Source organism: Elephantulus edwardii, unplaced genomic scaffold, assembly GCF_000299155.1.
Source record: "Elephantulus edwardii isolate Elephantulus edwardi_28Jun2011 unplaced genomic scaffold, EleEdw1.0 scaffold00118, whole genome shotgun sequence".
Taxonomy (NCBI): Eukaryota; Metazoa; Chordata; class Mammalia; order Macroscelidea; family Macroscelididae; genus Elephantulus; species Elephantulus edwardii.
Window position 1 is genome coordinate 2,462,144 of NW_006399868.1, and position 24,948 is coordinate 2,487,091.

The 24,948-nt window shown below is 38.4% G+C and overlaps 1 protein-coding gene across 1 annotated transcript in view; it reads right to left on the reverse strand.

Moving 5' to 3' along the window:
* Window positions 1–24,707, reverse strand: part of LOC102875145 (GPI ethanolamine phosphate transferase 1-like) — a 46,282-nt gene extending 21,575 nt beyond the window's left edge. Inside the window, exons 1-18 of the mRNA XM_006892727.1 lie at window positions 24,487–24,707; window positions 24,116–24,237; window positions 23,061–23,159; window positions 21,730–21,836; window positions 21,132–21,256; window positions 18,948–19,078; window positions 17,576–17,692; window positions 15,414–15,454; window positions 13,945–14,004; window positions 13,671–13,763; window positions 12,965–13,020; window positions 10,860–10,938; window positions 9,616–9,798; window positions 8,676–8,815; window positions 7,316–7,415; window positions 7,122–7,214; window positions 6,083–6,174; window positions 2,616–2,724 (exon numbers count right to left, since the gene is read on the reverse strand). Coding sequence (XP_006892789.1) covers window positions 2,616–2,724; window positions 6,083–6,174; window positions 7,122–7,214; window positions 7,316–7,415; window positions 8,676–8,815; window positions 9,616–9,798; window positions 10,860–10,938; window positions 12,965–13,020; window positions 13,671–13,763; window positions 13,945–14,004; window positions 15,414–15,454; window positions 17,576–17,692; window positions 18,948–19,078; window positions 21,132–21,256; window positions 21,730–21,836; window positions 23,061–23,159; window positions 24,116–24,237; window positions 24,487–24,707 — 1,968 coding nt within the window. The remainder of the gene's footprint in view (window positions 1–2,615; window positions 2,725–6,082; window positions 6,175–7,121; window positions 7,215–7,315; window positions 7,416–8,675; window positions 8,816–9,615; window positions 9,799–10,859; window positions 10,939–12,964; window positions 13,021–13,670; window positions 13,764–13,944; window positions 14,005–15,413; window positions 15,455–17,575; window positions 17,693–18,947; window positions 19,079–21,131; window positions 21,257–21,729; window positions 21,837–23,060; window positions 23,160–24,115; window positions 24,238–24,486) is intronic.
* Between the last annotated feature and the right edge of the window lie 241 nt (window positions 24,708–24,948).

The window sequence follows — 24,948 nt, forward strand, 5'->3', positions numbered from 1 at the left end:
GTGTCACAGTGTTCCGCTTCACAGCAACCACGAGTTACCTCTGCACAGCAAATGGACAGACCAGTGCTATACCACTTAGAAGAATGTTTGACCAAAAACAATTAAAACCAGGCCTAAGAGCCGCAGATTAAATTCCAAAACATTCTCACGTCAGAGATATGGGAAATGCGCCTCTTAGACTCACTGAGATGCACTGTAACGACTGAGTAGTATCGTTTGAAAATTACCTTGCTGAAGGAGGAAGCATGTTTTCTCAAATTGTCAGGTGTTGACAACTTAGGTCAGACACACAGTGGTCCTCTGACAAGAGAAAAACTCTGTCCCACCCTGTGCCATCCTCACAGTCTCTGCTCTTTTTAAACCCATTTTCCCAATCACTGTGAGAATCTATCTGTTGAGAACCACATTCTTTTTCACTGACTCTCTTCTTTTTCCAAGTGTGATGTCCTCCTCCAACTACTGGCCCCTCTTGACAACATGCCCAGAGTATGTGAGATGGAGTCCCACCATCCTTGTTTCTAAGGAATGTTTCGGCTGGAATTTTTCCAAGACAGATTTGTTTGCTCTTTTGACAGAGCAGGCTCAATACTGCTCACCAACCTCGCAATTCAAAAGCATCAGTTCTTCTCTGGTTTCCCATAGTCACTGTCCAGTTTTCACATGCATATGGAGCAACTGAACATAGCTTGGGTCAAGTGGTATCCTCATTCTTCAGCACTGTGAAGAGGTCCTTGGCAATACATTTGCCCACTGAAACAGATCATTCGATGTCTTGACTGTTTCCACGATGGATTTTGGGTTCAAGTAAAAGAAAATCCTTGACAATCTCAATCTTTTTAAATTTATCATAATGTTGTCTATTGGCGCTGTGGTGACACAGTGCTAAAAGTAACTAAAAGGTCAGCAGTTTGAAGCCACACAACCCCTATGGAGAAAGATTGGCAGTCTCCTCCGGGAAAGATGTACAGGCTCCGAAGCTACGGGAGGGTCCCTGTGAGTGCAGACAACTCCACTCCCGTGAGCACGCTCATTTGCAATGTGGCAGATTCAACGTGAAGTTCATTCAAAAGGAAATTTTAAAAATACGTTACTTAGAAAATAAGCAAAAAGAGAAACTAAATGAATAGAAATAGGAACAGTAGTAATTAACTTTTTTTACAAAAACTATAATTTAAAAGTTATGGTTTTGCATATAGTGAATATACACAGTAAATATTACCTGAATGATTACAGGTGTCAAGATGCAAGGATAAAGGGGGTTAAAAGTTAGTGCAGAAAAATACGGTAAATATTTACTGTGATTTGGCTAAAAGAAGGAATAGATATGACTCTGAAAATTGTTGACATTAATAAAATAATGTTTTCAAAATTTTGACCATCATGAATTATAAAGGTAAATGCTTATCTTTGAAACTTATACATAAAGAATATTTAGTGTGTTTAAGTTTATTTTTTGAGGAAATATAGACTAATAGGGAGGTAAAATTTTGTTAATAATAGGATATAAAGTTAATACAAAATTGATTTTGTAATGGATTCACTTCATGTAGGGGTACTTCTGAAAAACCACATTCCAATGGAAATACTTTGTCTACAGAGTCAGATTCAGAAATATTTACTCCTGTCAAATGACATGATATCTGAGAATTCAATGAAAGCCACGCATAGGTCTTGATTTAAAGTCATCAACTGCTTGGTAAGCTTTTTGACAAAAATAAAAATTATTCACTTTTTATAATTTCCTTATTGTTGTAAAATAATTTTAATTAAGACATTATCAGCTACTTGTTATTTTTTTTCAGCATGCAATTGGAAATTCTGTATACTATCCTAGGTTTGCCCTGATGAAATTTTTAGAAGACTTAGGATTTTTGTTTTCTGCTTTTTGTCTCTGTTTTAGATATGATTTTGCTTTGTTTTATTTAAAAGAAAAACAAGTGGTGTCCATACACATCTAACAAAAAAAAAAGCTATGAGTTTGCAGAATATTTTATTATTTAATCATTTAGATAGTATCTGTACTTTAAAGATTTAAAACAAAAAACAACCAACTGAAGTTAGATTACTTAAGAGCACACAGCTATTATAAAACACAACTAGGAAATAATACCATTTTCAAAGGTCTAGTTCAAAGCTTTTGAAGTACATAAAGGTCACCAACCAAGCTTAAGTTTATTTTCTCCCTGGACAGCATCTAAAGTATAACTGGCTTCATATAAATACAACCTGAGGCAGCTTTTACTTCAAAAAGCCTTAACTTTTTCAAGTCCAAAGTTAACTTTTTGCAGCTCAAAGGGGGACAACACAGGATGTTGGCCCAGGGAAGGGCCCTGTCAGCTCAACTTTGTGGCCAGTGCCGCTCTCTGGCCCTCGACCCATCCCCTCTCTAGGTTTCCTCAGTCTTTCTCCTGGGAGCCATTTTTGGAGACTGCCTCCAATATCACACAGAGAATTTTTCCATGTCATGTCTTTAACTGAAAACTTTTCTTTTCAGTTGGCAACAATTACGTACGCTAACCACCATGATATCATCAGAACAACCTAACAAAATATAACCTAAGGTATATCTGGGTCTGACATGCGTGTAATACAGTATTGAAAAATCTGTTACTGACCTGCAATAAAGGTACCAGTAGCTCTTCACTTAAAATATTATCTCTACGCCTAATGAGAGATATTACGGCAAACAGGGACAGCAGAAGAACCAGCAAGCCTGCACACATTCTGTTTCAAAACACAATTAAAAGTTTTAAATTTCCACAACACGTTTACCAAAACAGTATGGCAACAGAAAACATTTTACTAATGTAGAATTTCTCAATCATTTGATTTAATCAAGATGAAGGAGCGAAATAGATACACTAGTAGAAATAAAAATCTTGGGCTAAAAATAGGATAAAATGGTATTATTTGTAATATTCTCTCATTTTTCTTCTAAAATCTTTAATTCTATTGTTTACTTTAAGACTTTCAAGGATTTTGCCATCATAATATTTAGTCTGTTTTGGACAAATTTCCAAAAAGAAATAGAAAAGTAAATAAAAAAATTATCCATATCTAAAACATATATTTTATGGCTGTGAACACTTATTTATTCATACAAAAAACATGCAGACTTATGATTTGTATTATATCCATTAAAATCAGAAAAGATATATATCAAGGTTGTATACTTTCATGAGGCATATTCAATCTGCACGCTGAAAAAATAATCCGAGAAGCTGCTGTCGATGAAGAATACAGAATCAGGATTGGGAACACCTCAATCAGCAATACGTGACATGCAGATTAGACAATCTCACTTGCTGAAAGTGAAGATGACTTGAGGCTGTTGCTGATGAAAATCAAATACTACAGCCTTTAGTAGGGATTATACACCAACATAAAACAAAAGCGCTCCGCACTGGAACAACGGGCAACATAATAATAGAAAATAAACAAGTTGTCAAAGATTTCATTTGTCTTGGATCTATAATCAACACTCATGGAAGCGGCAGTCAATCATCACACTGCACTGAGTGCATCTGCTGCAGAACATCTCCTTAAAGGGTTCAAGAGCAATGATGTCACTGTGAGGACTGAGGAATGCCTGATCCAACCCAAAGAAGTGTCCACTATCTCGTTATGCAGTTATAGTATTAGAGATAGAACCCAGATTGGAAGTCAACCAAAAGAGTGAGAAAGAGCTGCAAACATCCTTTCACAGGTGGAACTTGCAAAGTGCAAACTATGAATAGTGGAAAATTAAGTTGTGAAAATTGAAAGAATATATGAACATCAACATTCTAGGAACTAGTGACACGAAATGGATTGGTTTTGGCAACTTTGAATCAGATAATCACAAGCTACACTATACCAAGAATGAAAAGGAGAGGAAGAATGGCATTTTATTCATATTTAAAAAGCAATTTCACGTTCTATCTTGAAATACAATGTTGTGACTAACAGAATACTATCTATAAGCAAATAAGAAAGACCTGTTAATATGACTGTTATTCAAATATACGTACCAACAACTAAAGCCAAAGAACAGAAAATTGAAGATTTTACCAAATTTTGCAGTCCTTTATTGACCAGTCAAGATGTATTAATGGTAACTGGTGACTGGAATGCAAAAGTTGGAAACAATAAGAAGGAAGAGTGGTTGGAAAGTATAGACTTGGTGACAGAAATGAGGCTGAAGACAGAATTTTATACCTTCAATGATTTGTTCATTGCAAATACCTTCTAAAAAATTACAAATGTTAACTTTACACATGGCCCTCACCAGAAGGACTGCACAGGAATCAGAATGACTACATCAGTGGAAGGAATCACTGGAGAAGCTCAGTATCAGCAGTCAAACCGGGCCAGATGCCGTCTGCAGAAGCATCAATTACTTATGTGCAGGTTCAAACTAAGGCTGAAGAAAATAAAACCAGTCCTCAAGAACTAAAATATGATCTTGAGTCTATCTAACCTAAATTTAAAAATCTTCTTAAGAAGAGGATTGAAGCTTTGAACACCAATGATCAAAAAGACCAGATGAGTTGTGGGACGACATCAAGGGTATCATCCATGAAGAGAGAAAAACCTCATTACAAAGAGGACAAACTAAAAACCCACATGGATGTCAGAAGAGAACCTAAAAATTGCACTACAGTGTCAAGAAGCCAAAACTTACCGAAAGAGACGTTGAGGTAAAAGAGGTGAACAGAAGATTTCAAAGGGCAGCTCAAGAAGACAAAGTATTATAACAAACTGTGCAGGAACCTAGAATTGAAGAATAAAAAGGGAATAACTCGCTCAGCATTTCTAAGCTGAAAGAATTGAAAAACAAATTCAAGTCTTGATTTCCAATACTTAGAGATGCTATGGGCAAAATTTTGAATGACCCAGGAAGCATCAAAAGAAGATGGAGGAAATACACAGAGTCATCGTAGCAAAGAGAACTGGCCCACATGCAAATATTTCAGGAAGTTCCACATGACCAAGAGCCACTGGCAATTAAGGAAGAAGTTCAAGCTGCACTGAAGCACTGGCAAAAACAAACAAACAAAAAACAAACAAACAAACAAACCAAAAACCCCTTAGGAATTGAAAGGATACCAACTGACACATTTTAAAAGACAGATGCAGCCCTGGATGCACTCACAAGTCTATGTTAGGAAATTTGGAGAACAGCTGCCTGATTGACTGACAGAAGAGATCCCACTGCCAAGAAAGGTGATCCATCAGAATGTGGAAATTATCAAACAAGAGCATTAATAAGACATGCAAGCAAAATACGGCTGAAAATCCTTTAAAAAATGGCTAGAACAGCACATAGAGAAATGCTACATTCAGAATGGAGGCTGTGACACCAGGGATATCACTGTTTATGTCAGATGGATCCTGGCTGAGAACAAAGAATAACAGAAGAATGTTCATTTGTGCTTTACTAATCATACAACGGCATTTAACTGTATGGATCATAACAAAATATGGCTAATATTGAGAAGAATAGGAATCTCAGAGTACTTGACTGTGCTCATGTGAAACCTATACCTACACCCAAAGGCTGTTATGTGAACAATCTGTATGCGAGCAAATTATTGGAGCAGTTGGACTCTATTAAAAAAAGTATGTGGCATCATGATTGGGGGAAGATTCATTAATAACCTTTATTTTTTTAAATAATTTTTATTATTTTTTTATGTGTGTACTGTCAAATCAGATCTGACTGCTTCAGGAGGAGTTTGCACCTCTTTCTTCAGCAGAGCATCAGGTGGATTTGAACCACACACCTCTGGGATTGCAGTGCAGCTACTTGCCAATAACCTTTATTATAAAGATGACACACCTTCACACCTTGCTTGCTCCAAGTGAGGAAAGAGGAAATAAACCCTAGTATTTTGAGTTCTCATTGCCCAGCAAGATATCTGTGACCATCCAAAGCCGTCATGTCTCTCTAACGCTAGAAGCAACTATAATCAGCTATCAGGGATTATTTTAACTACCAGTTTCTTCAAGTGAGTTTACACTCATTACCAATATTAGGTTCATAGTGTGGATGGAGAACACAGATGTGCTGAAAAGAATAAATACAAGAAGACTTCCATACACTAGGGAGATATCTGGTTTTCGTCCGACAACAGGCATCAGTGGAAACACAGCCACAAGCAGAGAGAAGAAGGTCCAATTCAGTGAGGTGACCTGAAATAGAGAAAAGAGTTTTCTTCAGACAAACGGCGCAGAAAACCGGTGATGCAGCCTGAAGTGTAACACAAGACCTCATGACTGTTCACTTGTAAGAGTAACTTATTTCTTCTCTGTGGATGAGTGCCATATACTGAAGTTCTGGGGGCTTGGAGCCCTACTCGCTGCACTGCTAACACAGGGTAAGCAGTTTGAAGCCCCTAGCTGCTCCTACCAAGATGCACAGCCTCCGAAATCGATGGTCTTCATGGTTCAGAAGTGACTTGACAGCACTGAGTCTGGAGTTTGGGTCACTGACTTACTAAGGTTCTAATATTTGATAAAAGTGCATCATTCCACCTAATCCTGACAACAACGTAAAGAGCTAGGCTTTATTATTCACAATATTTCAATGAGAAAAGTCAAAATACTAGTAGCATAAATGAAACACCAGGCTTCAAAGCTGGATCTGCTATTTCAAACCCAGTGCTTCATGCCATTCAAGCCTCACTGCTTTCTGACTGACTCTAAGAAGCCTGAACTAAGTAAGGACACTGTTTATATTAGATTGAGATAAAATATGATCAATAATCCTATTACCAGGAGATAATTTTAATTTTAAACATTTTTTAATTTAATTTCTCAAATATACACAGACAGTATTTCTATCTCCCTGCCACCCAATCAAAACATGAAAGCCTAAGAATATACTTCATAGGAGCGCACTGAGACCTCATTAGCCATCACATGCTCATTTGCTGTGAAAGGCTGTGAATCATCGCAACTGTAGAGACAGCCTCAAGTCAGGAGGAGAGGCTAATTTAGGTGGGATAGACTCAAGATCATATTTTAGGCTCTTTCCACAAGGGCACTCTCTGTCCCTTTGTTAAAGAATTAACATTTCCTTGAGCTAACCACACAAAGTAAGTTACTCACGCAACTTATGACAAAATTGGGATGTATACCTTGGCTCGAGTCCACAGCTGAGTGACAAAAGGCCAGCCAGCAAATGCGATGAGTCCAGCTGTAAGCATATAGCGGTAGAAGAAACTGAGCACCTAGGAAAGCATCCCAAAGGAGAAACGAAACGAGGTCATTCAGCCAGTTACACACAAAACACAGGATCCCTGAAAGCACTGCGATGTGGTGGGTTACTCACCAACACTTCAATTCCCAAGGTAAAGACGCACAGAGCACCAACAGAATGCCGCAGAGGGAAGGCCCGCAGTGACGTGACAAGGCCTCGGATAATGTGAGATCTGTTTCATGCATCAACGAAAAAGAAAACTTTTATGCTAATGATGAGAGGGGAAAAAATTCTCAACTTGTGTATCGTGAAGATTAAAATTTCGAGCAAATCTTGTAACCAGGAAATTATCCATTTATAGACTATTCAAAAACTAAGATAAAATTACTTGTTTTAATTACCTGAACTGTATTTTAGAAATCCAGAAATATTACAGGAAAATTTTAATTTTTTTAAACTACAAAAGTTTACTTCCTTTTTTACCCAAGAACACATGGCTGCTAACAGATGGTTGGTGATTCAAATCCACCAGCTGTTTTTCAGGAGAAAGACACAGCATTGGAAGTCCTAGGGGGCAGCTACATGCTTCCCAAAAGGGTCACTATGCATTGGAGTCAACTCGACAGCAATGGGTTGGGTTTGGAGCAATGAAAAGAGATGAATCCTGTTCGATGACAGTTGCTCTCTCATCCCGAGGTAAAGACTGACAGAGAGCCTACAGAACGACCCAGGGAAAGGTCTCAAGCCACATGAAGACTGTTTAAAGGCTTACAGAAAGAGATGCCTTATGCTATATATGGGGAAAGCTGCTGTCAAGTCAGTGGACCTCACAGCGGACACTCCACTGGGTTTCTGAGGCTGTAAATCACTGGGGAGGAGATTCTCCTAATCTCTAATCGTGGGAAATCTTAACTTCCCTTTTCACTGAGCTAAATAACTTGTTGTTGTTAGGTACTGTGGACTGATTCATAGCTGACCCTCCAGCAGTTTTCAGAGGCAGTAAATCACGAGAGGAGACTACTCATCTTTCTCCTTTGGAGCGCTGGTGGATTCAAACCATGTACCTTTACAATGTCAAAGCAATTCCTTACCACTAAGCCACCAGAGCTTCCAGTCGTAGTACAATCAATAATAATTGTATTACTTTATTTTGGAATTTTCACTGCTACAAAGATTGGTTACCTCCTCCTCTAAAATTTAAGGCTCTGAAAACCTGCTGGAGGGTCTTCTACACCTAAGTTTCCAAAGTAGTGAGTTTAAGGGTTCTTTGCCAGTTTGATTTCAGGGAAATGAAGAATTTTTAAAAGACAGAGTAAAACAAAAAGGATTCTCACATACCACATGTTATGTTACCTATAAATTAATTAAAGGGCAGTGGCAATTTGAAAGTGACATGAAGATGTCTTTGATGAACATGCTACAGAAATCTAGTCTGTTTTAAATTAAATTTAACTATGAATTGAAAACCAAAGTAGCGAGCTGCATTACTTACTCTCGCAGAACCGCATACCATATGGGCACCGGCAACAAACAATAGACGTAGTACGTCCAGGGAGAGGACTGAATCAGCAGGAAAGACGCCAATGAAAGGCCAATAGCTACAAAGCTACATGGCAGGAGATGGTCTGGCTTCTGAAAGTCAAACAAAACACTGATGTACCACACTCATGGTAATAGTTTCTTAAAAAGAAATTTTCTAAAGTGAAGAAAATATATTACTTTTTTTCCAGTGGTCCTATAACGAGTTGAGTAATAAAAGTTTTGCATCCAGAAATTAAAAAAATAAAAAAGACATCCATATACCTATCATCTGAGAGGGCAATTAAAGAAAATTAGCAATGGTCAACTTAAAAATATACTATATTCTCCAAGTTTGTTTACAAACAACCTGTTTATAGCTCTCAGCACTTTTTTACTTAAGGACAATTTTCTAAGATTACTTTTTTGGAGCCAGCGAGATCAAATAGTAAATAATGCTGTCCTTTAGCAGGTGAGCGATCAACCTTTAACTTAGTACTCTAACACATATTGTACTATATATCAACAGATGGCTTGTGTTAATACCATTGGCGGTGGTGTTAAGTGCCGTTGAGTCAAGTATGACTCATAGTGACCCTATGAACAAAAGATCTGAACCCTCTTCTGTAACTGTCGTCACTTCTCTAACGTTCATAGTATCCAATATCATAGAATAAGTTATTCAGAGTAACCCTTTAAGCTACAGAGCTATTTTATTAATGTACCTTTCTTACAAATGAAGAAATAGAAATAATGGAGAACTGGCAGCACACAATGAAGGCAAATAAGATACAGAACAGGTAGCTTAATGTGCACATTTAAGGATGCATTCCAGTTCATCCGGTAACTCTCTTTTCTCGGTCCTAATGATTTTATACCATCACACGAAGCTCCATTATATTCTCTGGACTCACCTTAACTTCTTTTCTAACACTTCTTGTGAAGTCCGAGTGAGACTTGACGATCAGCAAAGAAACATAAGCTGTCCATCCCACAAAACCCACAACAACGTTGACACCCAAGAAGAATCTGTCGTAAGTGTGGTAATAGGACAATCCTTCCAAAGCAAGACCAATCAGCTCCTTGCAAAGAGAGACCTACGAGAAAGGAGAACGTAACTTGCCAAGTGGAAAAGAAAAATCAAACTGAAAATGCTCATTGCTCAGAAGTGAGAACTGACTCACAGCTGACCATTCCCTGGGTTTCTACTGTTCTAAATCTCACTGGAGGAGGGGGCAGCTCTTTCTCCTGAGGAAATGCTAGTGCCTTCAAACCTCCAGAGAGGCCCAGGCCTGTGGGTCAGCTGGGCCACTCACTGTGGACCACTTTAAAATCATGAGAACATTTTTAAAAAGCAACAGCAAAAATAATGAAAAACAGACAAAGGTAGGAGTTGGGGAAAGTCAAGATTTAATATAAATAGAGTTATTATAGACATAACCCCAAATATTAAAAAATTCTATGCTATATAAAACATTATACATTGAGTCAGGTGACAGAATATTGGAATATACTTTCTCATAATCAAAATTAGCAGTAGTTAATTTCCAATGTTGACCTAGAAAAATGTACTCATATTATCTAAAGTATTGAAGAGCAATGATGTCAGTCTGGAGATTAAGGGGTGCGTGATACATGCCATGGTTTTCGCAATCACTTGCTATGTGTCAGAGAGCTGGACAATAACTAGGGATGATAGAAGGAGAATTGATGCCTTTGAGCTGTGATGTTGGAGAAGAGTACTGAATATACCATGGACTTCTAAGCTTCATCTGACATACTTTGGACATGTTGGAAGGAGGTACCAGTCCTTGAAGAAGGACATCATGCTTTATGAGAGGGATTGATTCAGTGGCTGGGGTAGAGGAGGGGGTAGGTGTGTCAGAGACAGTGAGACTGGCACAGGCTACGGCAGGGTTTAGGACTGTTGTACATAGGTTCACTATGAGTTGCACGCAACTCAACTGCACATAACAACAACGATTATCTGAAATAAGAGAAATAAGTCCAAGGATAAAGCAGTCACAGAGGATATTCACCCTTTCTTGAGGGTTCAGGAGAGCTCTCTGATCTACCCATTTTGCTCCCATCTGTACAGCCCACATCTCACCCCCAAAACAATGACTGGTAATTATAGACACAAGGTCTGAATACTTACTGCCTCATCATACTTCCTCTCTGTTATGTAAGATCTTGCTTTTCTTAAAAGGCTGAGTTGTTTAGAATCAGAAAGTAACCTACAACGAAAAAGCAGTACAGGATTAAAATGGTTCCTCAACGTTCTTACACCTAGATGATAAAGAGTTGCACTGCTAGTCCTAAAATAGCGCTCTCTAGGGGTTCAAATTCACCACAGCTCCTCAGGAGAAAGATGGACAATCTCTTCCCATGGGATTTACAATCTCTGAAAAATCTACTGGGGAGTCAGCTTTGAGTTGGTCCCAACTCTACGGCAATGGCTTTGACTTTGACTTGATGTTTACATATCACTTTAAAAATGAAAGTTACAGACTAGAAATAAAATTGTATCATCACCTGTAATCTGAACATTTCCAAGGAAGATATTGTTAAACCTGATTTTCTTTACCCCAACTCTGAACAATCAAGCTTCATCTGACATATTTTGGACATATTGCAAGGAGGAACCAGTCCTTGGAGAGGGATGTCATGCTTGGGAGGGTGGAGGGACAGCACAGAAGAGGAAGACCCTCTACGAGATGGATTGATTCAGTGACTGTGGTAGTCAGGGTAGGTGTGTCAGAGACAATGAGATTGGCACAGGCTACAGCAAGGTTTAGGGCTGTTGTAGACAGAGTCGCTATGAGTCGCAGGTGACTCAACGGCACATAACAACAACTATATGTTTAGAGAGCTCTGCTGTGCTGCCAACCCAATGGTCTGTGGTTCAGATCCATCAATTGCTCCACATTAGAAAAATGGGCAATCTCTTGTATGATTTACTGCCTCTGAAAACCTGCTGGAAGGTAAGCTATGGGCTGGGTCTGATTTCTAGACACTCAATAAACAATAAAAAATAGGTTTAGGGGGAAAAATATGTTTATGGAACTCTGGTGGCTTAGTGGCAAGGAGTTGTGCTGCCAACCCAAAGGTACATGGTTCAAACATATCAGCTTCTCTGTAGGAGAAAGATGTACAATCTCCTCCCGTGTGACTTACTGCCTCTGAAAACCCACCGAAGGGCCGGCTCTGGGTCAGTTCCAACTCAACAGTATCCAAGATCAACAATTATGCTCAGGCTTAAAAAAAATCATTGTTATTAACAACTATAGTATCCTGAGATCGTGATTAGATATATTATAAAGATGTCTTCTTTTGTTCTTTCCCAATACTAGCTTAACTATTTTTGAGCATTGATACTTCCGTCCGAGCATTATACGAAAAAATATTTGTGATTTACATGTCTTACAAGTTCAACCCCCATCTTTATGCTGATGGCTCTAAAATCTTCATGACATGGCCAATGAACATGTCTACCCTGAGGTTCCAGATCTTTCTAATCAACCACTCCCATAATATCTCCAAGTAGAAGTTAAACCCAGTAGCATTCATTCTTGTCTCTCAACTAGACAGTATCATTCTGCTCAACCAAGGATTGCCACTTTTATCCTCATCCTTACAGTCCCACCCCAACCAGTCAAACCCACCCGTTGCTGTCGAGTCAATTCCAATTCTTGGCAACTTTCCATCTGGTGTGTAAACCATGAACACTAATGAGAAGAGATTGCTTTCTTTTTCTCCTCATGATGGACTTAAGTAGCCAATCTTTTAGATGACACTAGGCCATCAATGCTCCATCTTCAACTAGATAAGACCAGCTAAATTTATCTTCTTAGCCTTTCTTGTAACCATCTCTAGCCCTGTGTGTCAGTTATTCAACGATATGTAGCATCTGACTCAGTATTTAAACAAAACAATAAAGCAAGTTCTCAATTTCAAGCTGGCATTAATATACATAAAAGGGCATTTTACGTAAACAATCGATCTAGGGAGCCTAATCTGCATGAAATTGCACGGCTAACCCAAAGTGGCACCTCTCTGGGTTTAGAAGCCACCAGTGCCTCTGACTGAGAAAGATGAGCAGTCTCCTCTCATGTGGTTTACAGCCTCTGAAAACCATCTGGAAGGTCAGCTACGAGTCAGTCGTGACATACAGTGGCAAAGAGAATCCATTCGATCATCAAAACAGTCAGTGCTAAATACTTCCCTTCCCCTCAAGTTAATAAAAAATATTAAGAGACTTACTTAAAAGGAGTAAAAAAAAATGACAATGTAACTTCTTTTTTCTGAGTCATTTTCACCTAGGAACCAAGTAAGAAAATACTTTAATGTTAATATAAGTTTGCAAAAAATTGCTTTGATTTTGAAATATAGACATCCACCGCTATCACTATTCAGGGATGGCTAAGTACTTTGAATGTACGTGGAATTTTGTGTTCCTATGTTACTTTATCAAAGTTTAAAAATATTTATTATTTTACTCTCATATTAATCAAAGATTTAGGCATGTCAAATATGTAAAATAGCATGTAATGTAGTGAAGACTGTTATCTTTTAATACTTAAAAAACAAAGAAGCAAGTCTGAATTAACAATGTGAAGAAGATTCAATGAGTTTCAGGTACAGGTCCATCTCTCTAACTTTCGGGGGGGGGGGGTGTACATGAAATGCTGCCATCCCTGATTCTGCTTCTATGTAGCCAGTTTCAATACCACATAGACATGGTTACAAATCTTCACAGGCATATGTTAGAGCCACTCTTCAAAGATGATTCTACACTCAAAATTGACACATGGAATCTGCACTTCAGAAATGTGTAACCATATACCAAATTTAAAGTAGTTAAAGAAAAGTGTTTTTAAAAACACAAAGTATTTTTACTTCACAGACATAATTTTAAAACTGCAGTGTTATCTGCTTTTTTGTGTAAGGTTTTTTTTAAAAGAAATACCTTGAATTGTTCAAGAATCTGGACCGCATTTGTAAACATGCTCTCTGCTTTGAAGAGATCAGAAGTGTTAAGGTAATCCACAGGCAGGGTCCCCTGTAAATAACAAATAATTCATAATAAAAAGGGGAAAGACATGCATAGGAAAACAGCTTTAAATGTAATTAATGTTTATACCGAAACAAATACTTATACAGAAACAAATACTTATAAAAGTGTACATTCTGTCGTGCAATACACCTTTTCAACTAAGAGTTGATAGAATTCTATTCCTCACCACTGAGTTAAGGGGGAAAGGAACTCCGATCAAAGATGCCATCAACGGTGCGATGTCAGCCTAGAGACAGAAAAAGTCCAGTTCTAAGAGGTGCCAACAAGAAAAGAAAACAACTTAATCCAATTACATTTTGGAATAACCATATCTGTTATATTATCTTTATATGATTATTATCATTATGTACTAGATGTTCATCTCTAAACATGCCATTTGCTAGAGGAACATGAACTTGAAAAAATAATTCTGAAAGAAATCATGAAGTAGTAAACCATCCTGAAGTTATTTTGTTGTTGTTGCTACTGTGTTCTGCCTGCACGGATCTGACCCATAGCTGACTCTCCACCAGGTTTTCAGAGGCAGTAAATCACACGGGAAGAGACAGTTCATGACTCTCCCACAGAGCAGGTGGTGGATTTGAACCATGTGCCTTTGTGTTGGCAGCACAGTTCCTTGTCATTAGGCCACCAGAGCTCCCTAAAGCATACTATAAAAAAGAATTCTTATTCTATCACCTAAGAAACTGACCACCTCATCTAACAGGTTTGGGATTGTTTGGAGGTTTTTTGGTATGTTTTGGGGTTGTTTGGTGTGGCCCATTAATATGCAATATGATGTCCTAATTAAACAGAAAATAGAAAAGCAATAATGTAATTTACTGGTGAAAAACACATATTTTAACCAATGAAATAAGGTATATCTAAGAAGGCTTAGTCAGACAGTGAAGTCCAGAAGAGATGTCATGAAGACATGAGGTCCATTAGCCAAGAGACATCCTCTTTCATATCCCTTTTCTCAGGAACTGTTCAAGCTTTCTGTCTCCACGTCCTCACAACATCACCTCATGACAACTTTGCTTTGACACCTTATCCCATAAATTACTCTGTCTAAAAGCAAACAACCTGCATTTCCTCCCACCCCACCTCCCCACATCTAATTGAAAAGTAGAAACTCAGAGAAGAAGAAGATCTTCAGTGAGACAGTGACTTTCAACAAAGGGCTTTATCACACGGAAATCGCAAGAAAGACACAGGAGCAGGCAGGGTTCAATGTGCTGTATGTCGGGCCACTAGGAGTCAAGGTGAATGTGGCAGCATGGCATTTAACAGGCACAACTGACTAACACCCAGTGATGCTAGGCCAACACAAATATAAAGGGGATTTGTGCTTAAGTGCCATACATTCAACAAGGACAAGGTCATACTTCATATTTTCAGATATTGTTACTAACAAAACTTCACTAGGCTGACGACAAATTTCCTAAAAACCAAGTATTTCCTGTTCAGCAGTCTCTATTGGCATTTTCTGCCATTGTAATTATAGGCTGATGGAAGGAATTAAAGGCACAAAGCAGGTGTTAAATGACAAAAAATGGGTAGTTATTAGCAATCTATTCCCTAAAATTCATTGTTTAAATTTATCATTTAGGAGATAAAATTGAATGAAAAAGTGATTAAATTAGACACAGATACCTGATTGACATCAAGCCTCTGCCAGTTTTCCAATTTCCATTCTGAAAGATACAATAAGTAAAGACACAATCAGACCCCAAACTTGCTAATGATTTTAATAATAATTGATAATTTAGTTGCTATTACTGAGTAACTGGAATTGTAGGTGTTAGAGAAGTTCCTGTAACTTAAGTCAAATCTGAAAAACCAGAAAGGAAATATTAGTGTTTTCAGTAGTGATTTGGTACATTTTTCAAACACTCACTTGGCAGTAAATGCGTAAGAGCATCAAAGGGCAACGGAGGAGACAGAAATAAATGACACGGCAACAACCGTCAGTGCAACACAATGCTGCCCCACGCAGTGAGCGGGCCAGCTGGGTGTCTTTCCCTCAATCCAGGAGGGGCATTTACGGCAGGCGCTGCCAAAGAACTAAAACTCTAGTCATGATGCTCTTACCCTCATTAACCCTCAAGTGCTGAAACGGCACACGGGTAGACTCAAACACCCAGCCTTTACACCAGCCAAGGGCTCCCCATGGTGGATGCACATGTAAAATTCATCCACCTACCCATTTAAGATTAGTGCCTTTTATCCACATTCTAAGGAGTGATTCAGTGCTTTAGCCCTTGGGTGCAAACTGCAAGGTTGGAGGTTTGAACCCACCCAGGGGACACACGGAAGAAACAGCTGGAGATTGGCTTCTATAAGGCGACAGCCTGGAGAACTCTACACTGCAGTGTTGCTCCGTCACGCGGCATCACTGTGAGTCTGAATCAGTTCAGTGGCAGCTAACAACGATGGCAGATGAATTTCTAGTGGTGCAGTGCCCGGCATGTCCAGCTGCTAGCACAAAGGTCAACACAAGGAGCCCACTAGCCACTCGGAGAATGGCTGGCAACCTCCACCTGCAAAGACTTTGTCTCAGCAACACAATGGACAAGTGCTGTGAGTAGTCAGAACTGACGTCACAACAGCGGGGATGTAGGTTTTGCTTATTTTTAACAACAAACCCCTCCCTTATTATCATCTCTATTAAAAAAATAGGGGGAAGGGAGGTTACTCCTATTTTCACTACGTTTTTATGCTGCAGTATTCTGCCTTTCATAACAAGTATCATAATCTCTATATAATCTTTCTTTACAATTTTTTTTTCCATTTTTTGTGTGTGTACCGTCAAATCAGATCTGACTGGTACAGGAGGAAATTGCCCCTCCTTCTCTAGCACAGCATCTGGTGGATTTGAACTGCGTACCTCTGGGATTGCAGTGCAGCTTCTTCCCACTAGGCCACCAGAGCTCCCTTTTTAGAATTTTTAATGCAAAACTTTGTAAAGCAGGGATTATCCCAAAGTCACACAGTACATGAGAACATCTAGGTTCTCTTCGTTTATGCGTAAATAAAAGTGGACATGGAACGAGGTTCTGGCTGTATTACACCGGCCCTCTGTGGAGTGTCAGCTTTCCATCTGCCACGTGCCACGTGCTCTACACCAGGCCTCATAAGGGGCACCTGGACGGACAAAGTATCAGTATTTATTTATGCAAGTGAAAGCAATCAGTAATTTATATTAGAACTTTTATAGGATATTATCGCACTAACAAAACACAAAATTTATGGAAGTAATACATAGAAAATGTACAGAGTTAGAGAAAAGAAAGACTCCCAACAAGATGACTGATACAGTGGCTACAATGGGCTCAAACAGCAGCAACTCTGAGGATGGCGTGGATCAAGGAGCATTTCAGTGCCCGGTCACTACGAGCCTGACCCAACGCCGCACCACCTACCACCACCACTCCACAGCAACCACTCCACAGCAACCACTCCACTCCACAGCACCACTCCACAGCTACCACTCCACAGCTACCACTCCACAGCTACCACTCCACAGCAACCACTCCACAGCAACCACTCCACAGCTACCACTTCACAGCAACCACTCCACAGCAACCACAGGAATATAAAGGAAAGCATGAAAATGATACGTGGAAAGTGACAACTTAAACCATTCAGTCTTATTTTAAAGTGTTATGCAACATATATGTGAGAAAGATAGGCAATTATTACCAGTTTATAGATTCTGAAAAGCAATGAAAGGAGTGTCAGCTTTAATGTGGGTTTCAACTCCATGGCAATGAGTACTTTTCCTACACTATTAAAAAAAAGGCGTGTGTTTATACCTTTCAAAAATGCATCATCATATTGCTGAGCTGACACTTTTTGGGGTGACCTGATTCCAGCTCCCCAAGTGACTAAAGGGGTCAGAGTCTCTGAAGGATGGCCAGCCCCATGGGACCCTACAAAGAAGACACAAGATTAACAAGACAAACATATAAAAACTAATTTGTACATGCATATAAAAACCAACTTGTACACAAACAGTCTGTATTCCTCTTAAGATGCTTTAAGCATTTCATCTATATGGCACCATATACTTTCAAATGCTCATAACTGTAACAACTGAGTATACTTCCATAAAGCAAGTCAGAGAATCAAACAGGCAAAATAGAAATCAAGCAGCAGAATGTCTACAGATTTCCTCTAGGTGACAAAGAATAGGAGAAAGAAAACTCTTTAGATATATTTCACCTAATTTGTGATCAGATACAAATATTAAATTAACTTTCTGAGCTACACACCAGCAGGAGAGGCATCTACTTCCAAAACAACATGCCTCTGGAAACTTTATGAACTTTAATAAATGTCCATAGTTATAGAAAAGCTTCAGGCCTTTTGTTCATAGGGTCGCTATGAGTCGTGCTCAACTCAAAGGCAATCAAAAACAACAACAACACATAAATTTATCAATTGGTTTTTCCTACATGCTAATATATTTCTATTCTTTTAAGCCAAAAAAAAGGGCCTTAAATGTGTTTTCAGAACAGACAGAACACTAAAAACCTCCCACATTTCAGTAGGGATAGTCCACATTCTGTGACTGAAAAACACTGCAGAATAGAGAGGCTCTGGTGACATGAATCCTACACACCATTAGAATTCAGTTCTATAATCTGGAAATCTAAACTTTATCTTTGCCTTATTTTGCTATCTGCACACGGAGTGTTTGCCCTGAGAACCTCAACAAGAAAGATTCTGGGATTCACGGGGGGTAGAGCAGCCCCTCAGGACACTACCTTCACATGACCTCCCTTCAGACATCACCACCAGTCTCCTCTAGGCAGATCAACCAGAGGGACTTTCCCTTTTTTTTCTCTCCATATTTTGAGCTTTCTCAAAAAAGCTACATGAGAATATATTCCTTTCATAACCAGAAGGTGGGGCAATGGAGGGGATGTGAATCCTTTAAAATGACATCAGTCTTTTTTTAAGGTAGCATTTTAAATGTATCATTACATATATATACATATATATATATATATATATAGTCATCATTTTGTTTATATGAAGACATTTGATCTTCTCAGAATAAAATCTTTGCAAACCACATTTACTACTGTTGTTGTTGACTGCCTTCCAGTAGAGCACAGGATGCGATGAACAAAAGGCCTGAAGCTACTACTTTATTTGTAAGTTATGTAGTAACAAACTAACCCCAGTCTGTCATTCCATGATCAGAGGTCAGGATAAATGTGGTCTTGCCATCATTTCCGTAAAACTGTTTAAATATAGACACGATTTCTTCCACACCACTGTCCACTGTTTTAATATTGTCTTTGTATTCTCTGTTCAAAAACAAGCAGAAGAGCAAATTAAATTACATTACAGCAATCAAATTTATTTAACCAAAACTCTTTCTATTCAAAGTCAATATACTTTTTCAAAAGTATATTTAAAAGTCTAAAAGTATTCAAAGTACTAAAATCTTTTTCTAGACTTGATCGTTAATATTTAAAATCATGGCTCTTTAGACTTTTGAATATTTTTTTTTCCTTTTAAAGAAGCAAAAGAACTGACAACAGCTTTCAGATATAGAGTAAAAGCCAGGTGTGGATTAGCAAATGCATTTTAATGATTTCCTTTAGTCTCAAATGTTACAAAATGATGATCTTTCATATCACAAAGTATACTGATCTTGACTTATTAATAGGTAAATACCAACGCTTCAGATATAGAATCATTTTATTCCTTTAAATATGATACAAAAGACAGTAATACTTTTAAGACATGTTGGCTTGCTAACCAGAAACACAGTCTGACCACATCTGTCAGTCAGAGGGAAAAGGTAAGGCCGTCTGCTTTCATCAACAGGTGGGGCCTCAGACACACAATGCGGGGCGGGCATAAGTCAGAACCAGCTCCAGGCTTTTGGTATTTCACAGTTGGACAAAGTTGATTTAGGATGAATTCTATTACCAGAAACGGTGTTTTAAAGCTAAAGAAGGAGTACACAAGGTACTCACTAGTAACACGGCAGCTACGCTGAACATTGTGATTGTGTGCCACTGAGTCAAAAAAACTCAGATATGTTCACAATTACAACAGGCAGAGCTAAACCAAACTAAAAAAAACAAAAAACCCACAAACAAAAAACACCACAATGTTTCCTTTTACTTACAAGACCCAAAAGTGAGAACAATATATATGCTGCTATATATAAGGAGCGCTGCACCCAACAACAACAACTATAATATAAGGGAGCGCTAGTGGCCTGGTGGCTAAGGAGTTGTGCTGAGCCGATGTAAAGGTGGTGGTTTGCATCTATCTGCTCCAAGGGAGAAGGATGGACAGCCTCCTCCCGTGAGATTTACAGCCTCTGAAAACACTACCAGGTCAGCTAGAAGTTGGTTTCAACTTGACAGTACTTAACAACAAATATATAAAAACTTTATGCAAGTATATGATATAGACAAAAATAATTACATGGAACATATAATGAGGAGTTAGCTAAACTTACAGTGATAAAAGGTCAACATACTAAAAATGCTTTTAAGACACTAAAAATCTTTCTAAAAACACAGATTTTTCTTTCTAACTTTACTAAAAGTATATGCAGAATAAATTTTATTTACATTATATTTATGCAATTAATTATCATTTATTACATTAATACAATTTGCCTCTAACATTTGAGATTTTAGCCACCCTATATCCTAAAGCAATGCCTGGTAGAGGTCCCAGATTGATTCAAGGCTGATTCAAGTTTGGAAGCAGGAGTAGCATCCACTTCCAAAATCACATGCTTCTGGAAATTCTATGAACTTGGTCGAATGACAATAGTTATAGAAAGGATTCAGGCCTTTTGTTTATATATATATCTCCTTTGTATTTAAAAGTCAGTTGGGCCAAAAGGTCTAGTGTTATGTTATTTTGGAGGAACATTCTTCTAAGTTGTACAGCACTCCTCTGTCATTTTGCTGCACTGATGTAATCTGGGTTTGCTGTGATGCTGAACCTAGTGCCATTGGTGGTCAAATGCCATAATGGCTGTCCATGGTAGACAGTATTTGCTGGAGCTCCCCAGTTTAAGACAGGTTTGGAAATAGAAGTGCCATCCACTTCCTAAACCATATGCCTCTGGGAAACTCTATGAACGTAGAGTAATGACGAGAATTCTAGAAAGGCTTCAGGCCTTTTGTTCATAGGGTTGCTATGAGTCATGCTTGACTCAACAGCAATAACCAATAACAACAACATCCTAAGATTTCTCATAAATTACAGTAGTAATTTAACATATTAGTTTTGTTTTTACAATTACAAAAAATTAGAAGTATTTTTAAGAATTCTAATATAAAAACTGTTTCCCTTAAAAAATCAAACTAGACGCATTAAAATTACCTGGAGTATGGTCGATGAGCGTGTCCATTTGTATCTATTCCTAATAAATGTAAGAAAAACACTATTTTCTCTTCATTTAATTTCAAAAATAAAGATTGATTGTTTCTGGCACCATGAAAAAATTCCTATATGAAACAGTACAAAAATAAGTTAATTTATTTTGTTAAACATCAATGAAAACATTTTACATAAAATTATATATAACAACATTAAATTACCTTGTTGTTGTTATGTGCCATCGAGTTGTTAACAACTCACAATGACCCTATGTACAATCGCCCTGAAAATCGCTGTATCCTGGGACAACTTTACTGTCTCTGACACACCTACCCTCAATGCATCAATCCAATCTCAGCAAGGGTCTTCCTCTCTTTCTCTGTCCCCTCCACCCTCCCAAGCATGATGTCCCTCTCCAAGGACAGGTTCCCTCCTTACAACATGACCAAAGTATGTCAGACGAAGCCTCAGAATTCTTACCTCCAAGGAGCAGCCTGGTTTCACCCTCTCCAGGACAAACCGTTACAGTTACTGGCTCAATCCAGCTTGTTGAGGATCTTCCTCTCTCACTGACCTTTCTCAGCAACAGGACGGCACTCACCTTAACATTATCAAAGACCCAGGTATCCAGTTTTGCTGCATCATGGGCACCAAAATCCTCATTTTCAGCACCGTAAGTGTGGGTGTAAACATGGTCTCCACTAGCACCTAAACATTTCAAAAGGACAAATTTTTAAAATAAGCACTTTTACCCTCATAAAATATGAGATAGTCATTGAAATAGTTTTGTGGATAACCACAAATTTTCGGAATGCACTTGGTGCTATGAAGGGGAGAAGACAGATGCAGAGATTCACAAACATCCGTTTAGGGCCGACAATGTGCCACAGCCATGCCACGCACTGTAACACGGGCTTTTATATCGCCTCCTACAATAACACTTCTAATTTTACAGCTAAAGTACGTGAAAGTTCACGAACTTGGGAAAATCACGCTGTTCAAAGGTGACAGACAAATATCAAAGTTTGTCTCTTTAAGGATTAAACTATTCAAAGAGGGTGCATTTAAGGATATTATAGCCTTAAACATTAAAACAGATGGAGCTATTTAGTTTATAAAACTTTCTAAACCAAGAAAAAAAAGAAAATATCTCACTTCTCTTCTTCATCAAACAATGCATTGTTCTTAACAGAGAAGAAGAGTGGCATGAACAGCCTTGGTGGCACAGTGTTTAAAGTGCTCAGCTGATCAATGAAAGGTAAATTTCAAATCCATCAGACTCTGTACAGGAAAAAAAGATTTGGTAGTCTGTTTCTTTAAAGATATACAGCGTGCGAAACCCTCTAAGGCGGTTCAACACCGTCTGACTCACAGGATTTTTGTGCCTTAGAACTGGTGTGACAACAACAGGCTTAGGCTTGTTTTTTTAAAGAACAAAATACTGCTTTATTGTCAAACAGACTGAAAAGGTCTATCAATATATTAACCTTGTACATTTGCAAGACATTCTTATTAATCTAACCAAGTTAGCAAATTTCTGAGTTAAAAAGATTTTTGGAGGCTGCAGGAAAGAGAGTGAGATGACAGCAATCAGCTCAGTCATTCCTCATCTCACACCCTCGGAGCAGAGAGAGAGAATCGCCTTCCTCTGGACTGCCCGTCTCTCAAACTGTAAGAGAATAAGATGCTGCTTCTTAGAGTCATGTGCTGTGGTATCTCAGTCACAACAGCACTAGAAACTAAGGCAGCTGCCAACTGCCAACCAAACTGATCTGATCAATCCATGTAAGAAAATGGCTTCATTTCAGAGATGTTAACATATGAAACAAATGCTGAAAATATCACTCAAGACACAGGACTTTGCTAATAAGAATTTAACATAAAAATGTATTGCTATTTCCTACATGAGAAAATTCAACAAACGACTCTTACCTTTGATAAACATATGTAAGATATCAGGGCTTCCCCAGCTCCACGTGTACTTGCTTTCATTAAAAAGAGAATCAAATTCTACAGGATTTTCCTTCCATCCTTCAGATAAACAAGAGGAAAAAATAAACACAGCAATAGTACCATATATATGGTAAATATATACCTAAAGAAATACTCCTCAAATAATAGAAAAACATTACCCATAGTGCAAATACTAATAGTAGATTTTATGTATGTTGTTGTTGTTGTTGTTGTTATATGTCATCAAGTCACCTGCAACTCACAGCGACCCTATGTTCAACAGTCCTTAAACCCTGCTCTATCCTGTGCCAATGATGTCGTCAATTACACCCTACCCCCGTTACCCCAGTCACTGAATCAATACATCACATCGAGGGTCCTCCTGTCTTGTGCTGTCCCTCCACTCTCTCAAGCATGATGTCCCTCTCCAAGGGCTGGCCCCACCTTGCAACATGTCCAGTGTATGTCAGACGAAGCTTCAGAATCCTTGATTCCAAGGAGCAGCCTGGTCTCATGCTCTCTAGGACAAACCTGTTTGTTCTCCTTGCAGTCCATGGTATATTCAACACTCTTCTCCAGCACCACAGCTTAGACGCATCAGTTCCCTTTCTATCATCCCTAGTCATGGTCCAGCTTTCTGACGCATAGCAAGTAATTACAAAGACTATGGCCTGGGTCAGTCGTATTATATCATAATTATAAAACAATGCAAAGCTACAAAAAAATCATTTACTTCTCATTAAAATATAGAATCACCCTTGAACTTCTGAGGGTAACATCTAGAAAAACTATGGACTTTTAATGTAGACAACGTCTAGGAAAACTACGGGCCTTTAGATTAGACTAACCATATTTTTCTAGTAGCAAAGGATGATAAAAAAACCTACTGTTTCATCCCAAAATTAATATCAATGTGTGTTCCTATGAACAAAGCATGCTAAATTTTTTGCATTTCATACCAGCTCTCATTTAACTTGTAATATATGTTCCAATTTAAAATTTTTCTTCAATCATCTTGTCTAAATAGACAATACCTTTGGCAACAGCACTGACGTCTTCATAAAATCCCGCGATCAGGGCCACGTGCCCGGGCCTAGACTCTGTTGGCACACGGGTGTGAGAGATCCCCCAGCTGCCTTCATGCATTATGATATTCCTAAAAGACATTAAAATAGAGGGTTATCAGAGAGATGATAAAATGTTCTCAGAGGGCTTCTGAGTAGCAAAATTATCACAGGAATAAAAATCAAAACCAGAACGAATTTACCCTTAAAAGGAAGGACTATTTCAAATTCCATTTGAGACCAGTCCCAGTTAAGAGAGAAACAGTAAGGTGTTTTGTGGCTTTGACTGAACTCAGGACAACATTCTCAAGAGACAGCTCTGCACCAGCTGACGTGCTCACCTGATAAAGGGGGCATGAGAACGTCCATCTTCATCGAGTTTATAAAGTGCATCTGCTCGCAGGCCATCAGCAACAAACAACACCAGTCTTTTAGCTGGAGGAGGCAGCGGGGTAAGCTGAGGGGTCATCCCATGGACCAAAGGAGACGTGAAGTAAATGTCAAAGATGGAGGCGAAGAACACAAGATGGACCAGCAGCCCCACAATCAAGAACAGCAGCATGCTAAGCGTGGCTAATTACTTTTTGGGAAGAAATCTAAAAGGGAAAATAAACCTTAAGTTTAGGAAACATTAATGCAGTTACAATTATTTTTACTTTTTCTTCACAATACCTTTTATTATAAAATATAACTTCACATTGACTGTAATAAGCAACAGCATTATTTTAATAAATAAGACTTAAATGAAAAACTATCCAAGTGCTTGGGGAGGAAAAAGGTTCAAGAATATGCAAGCAATTGTT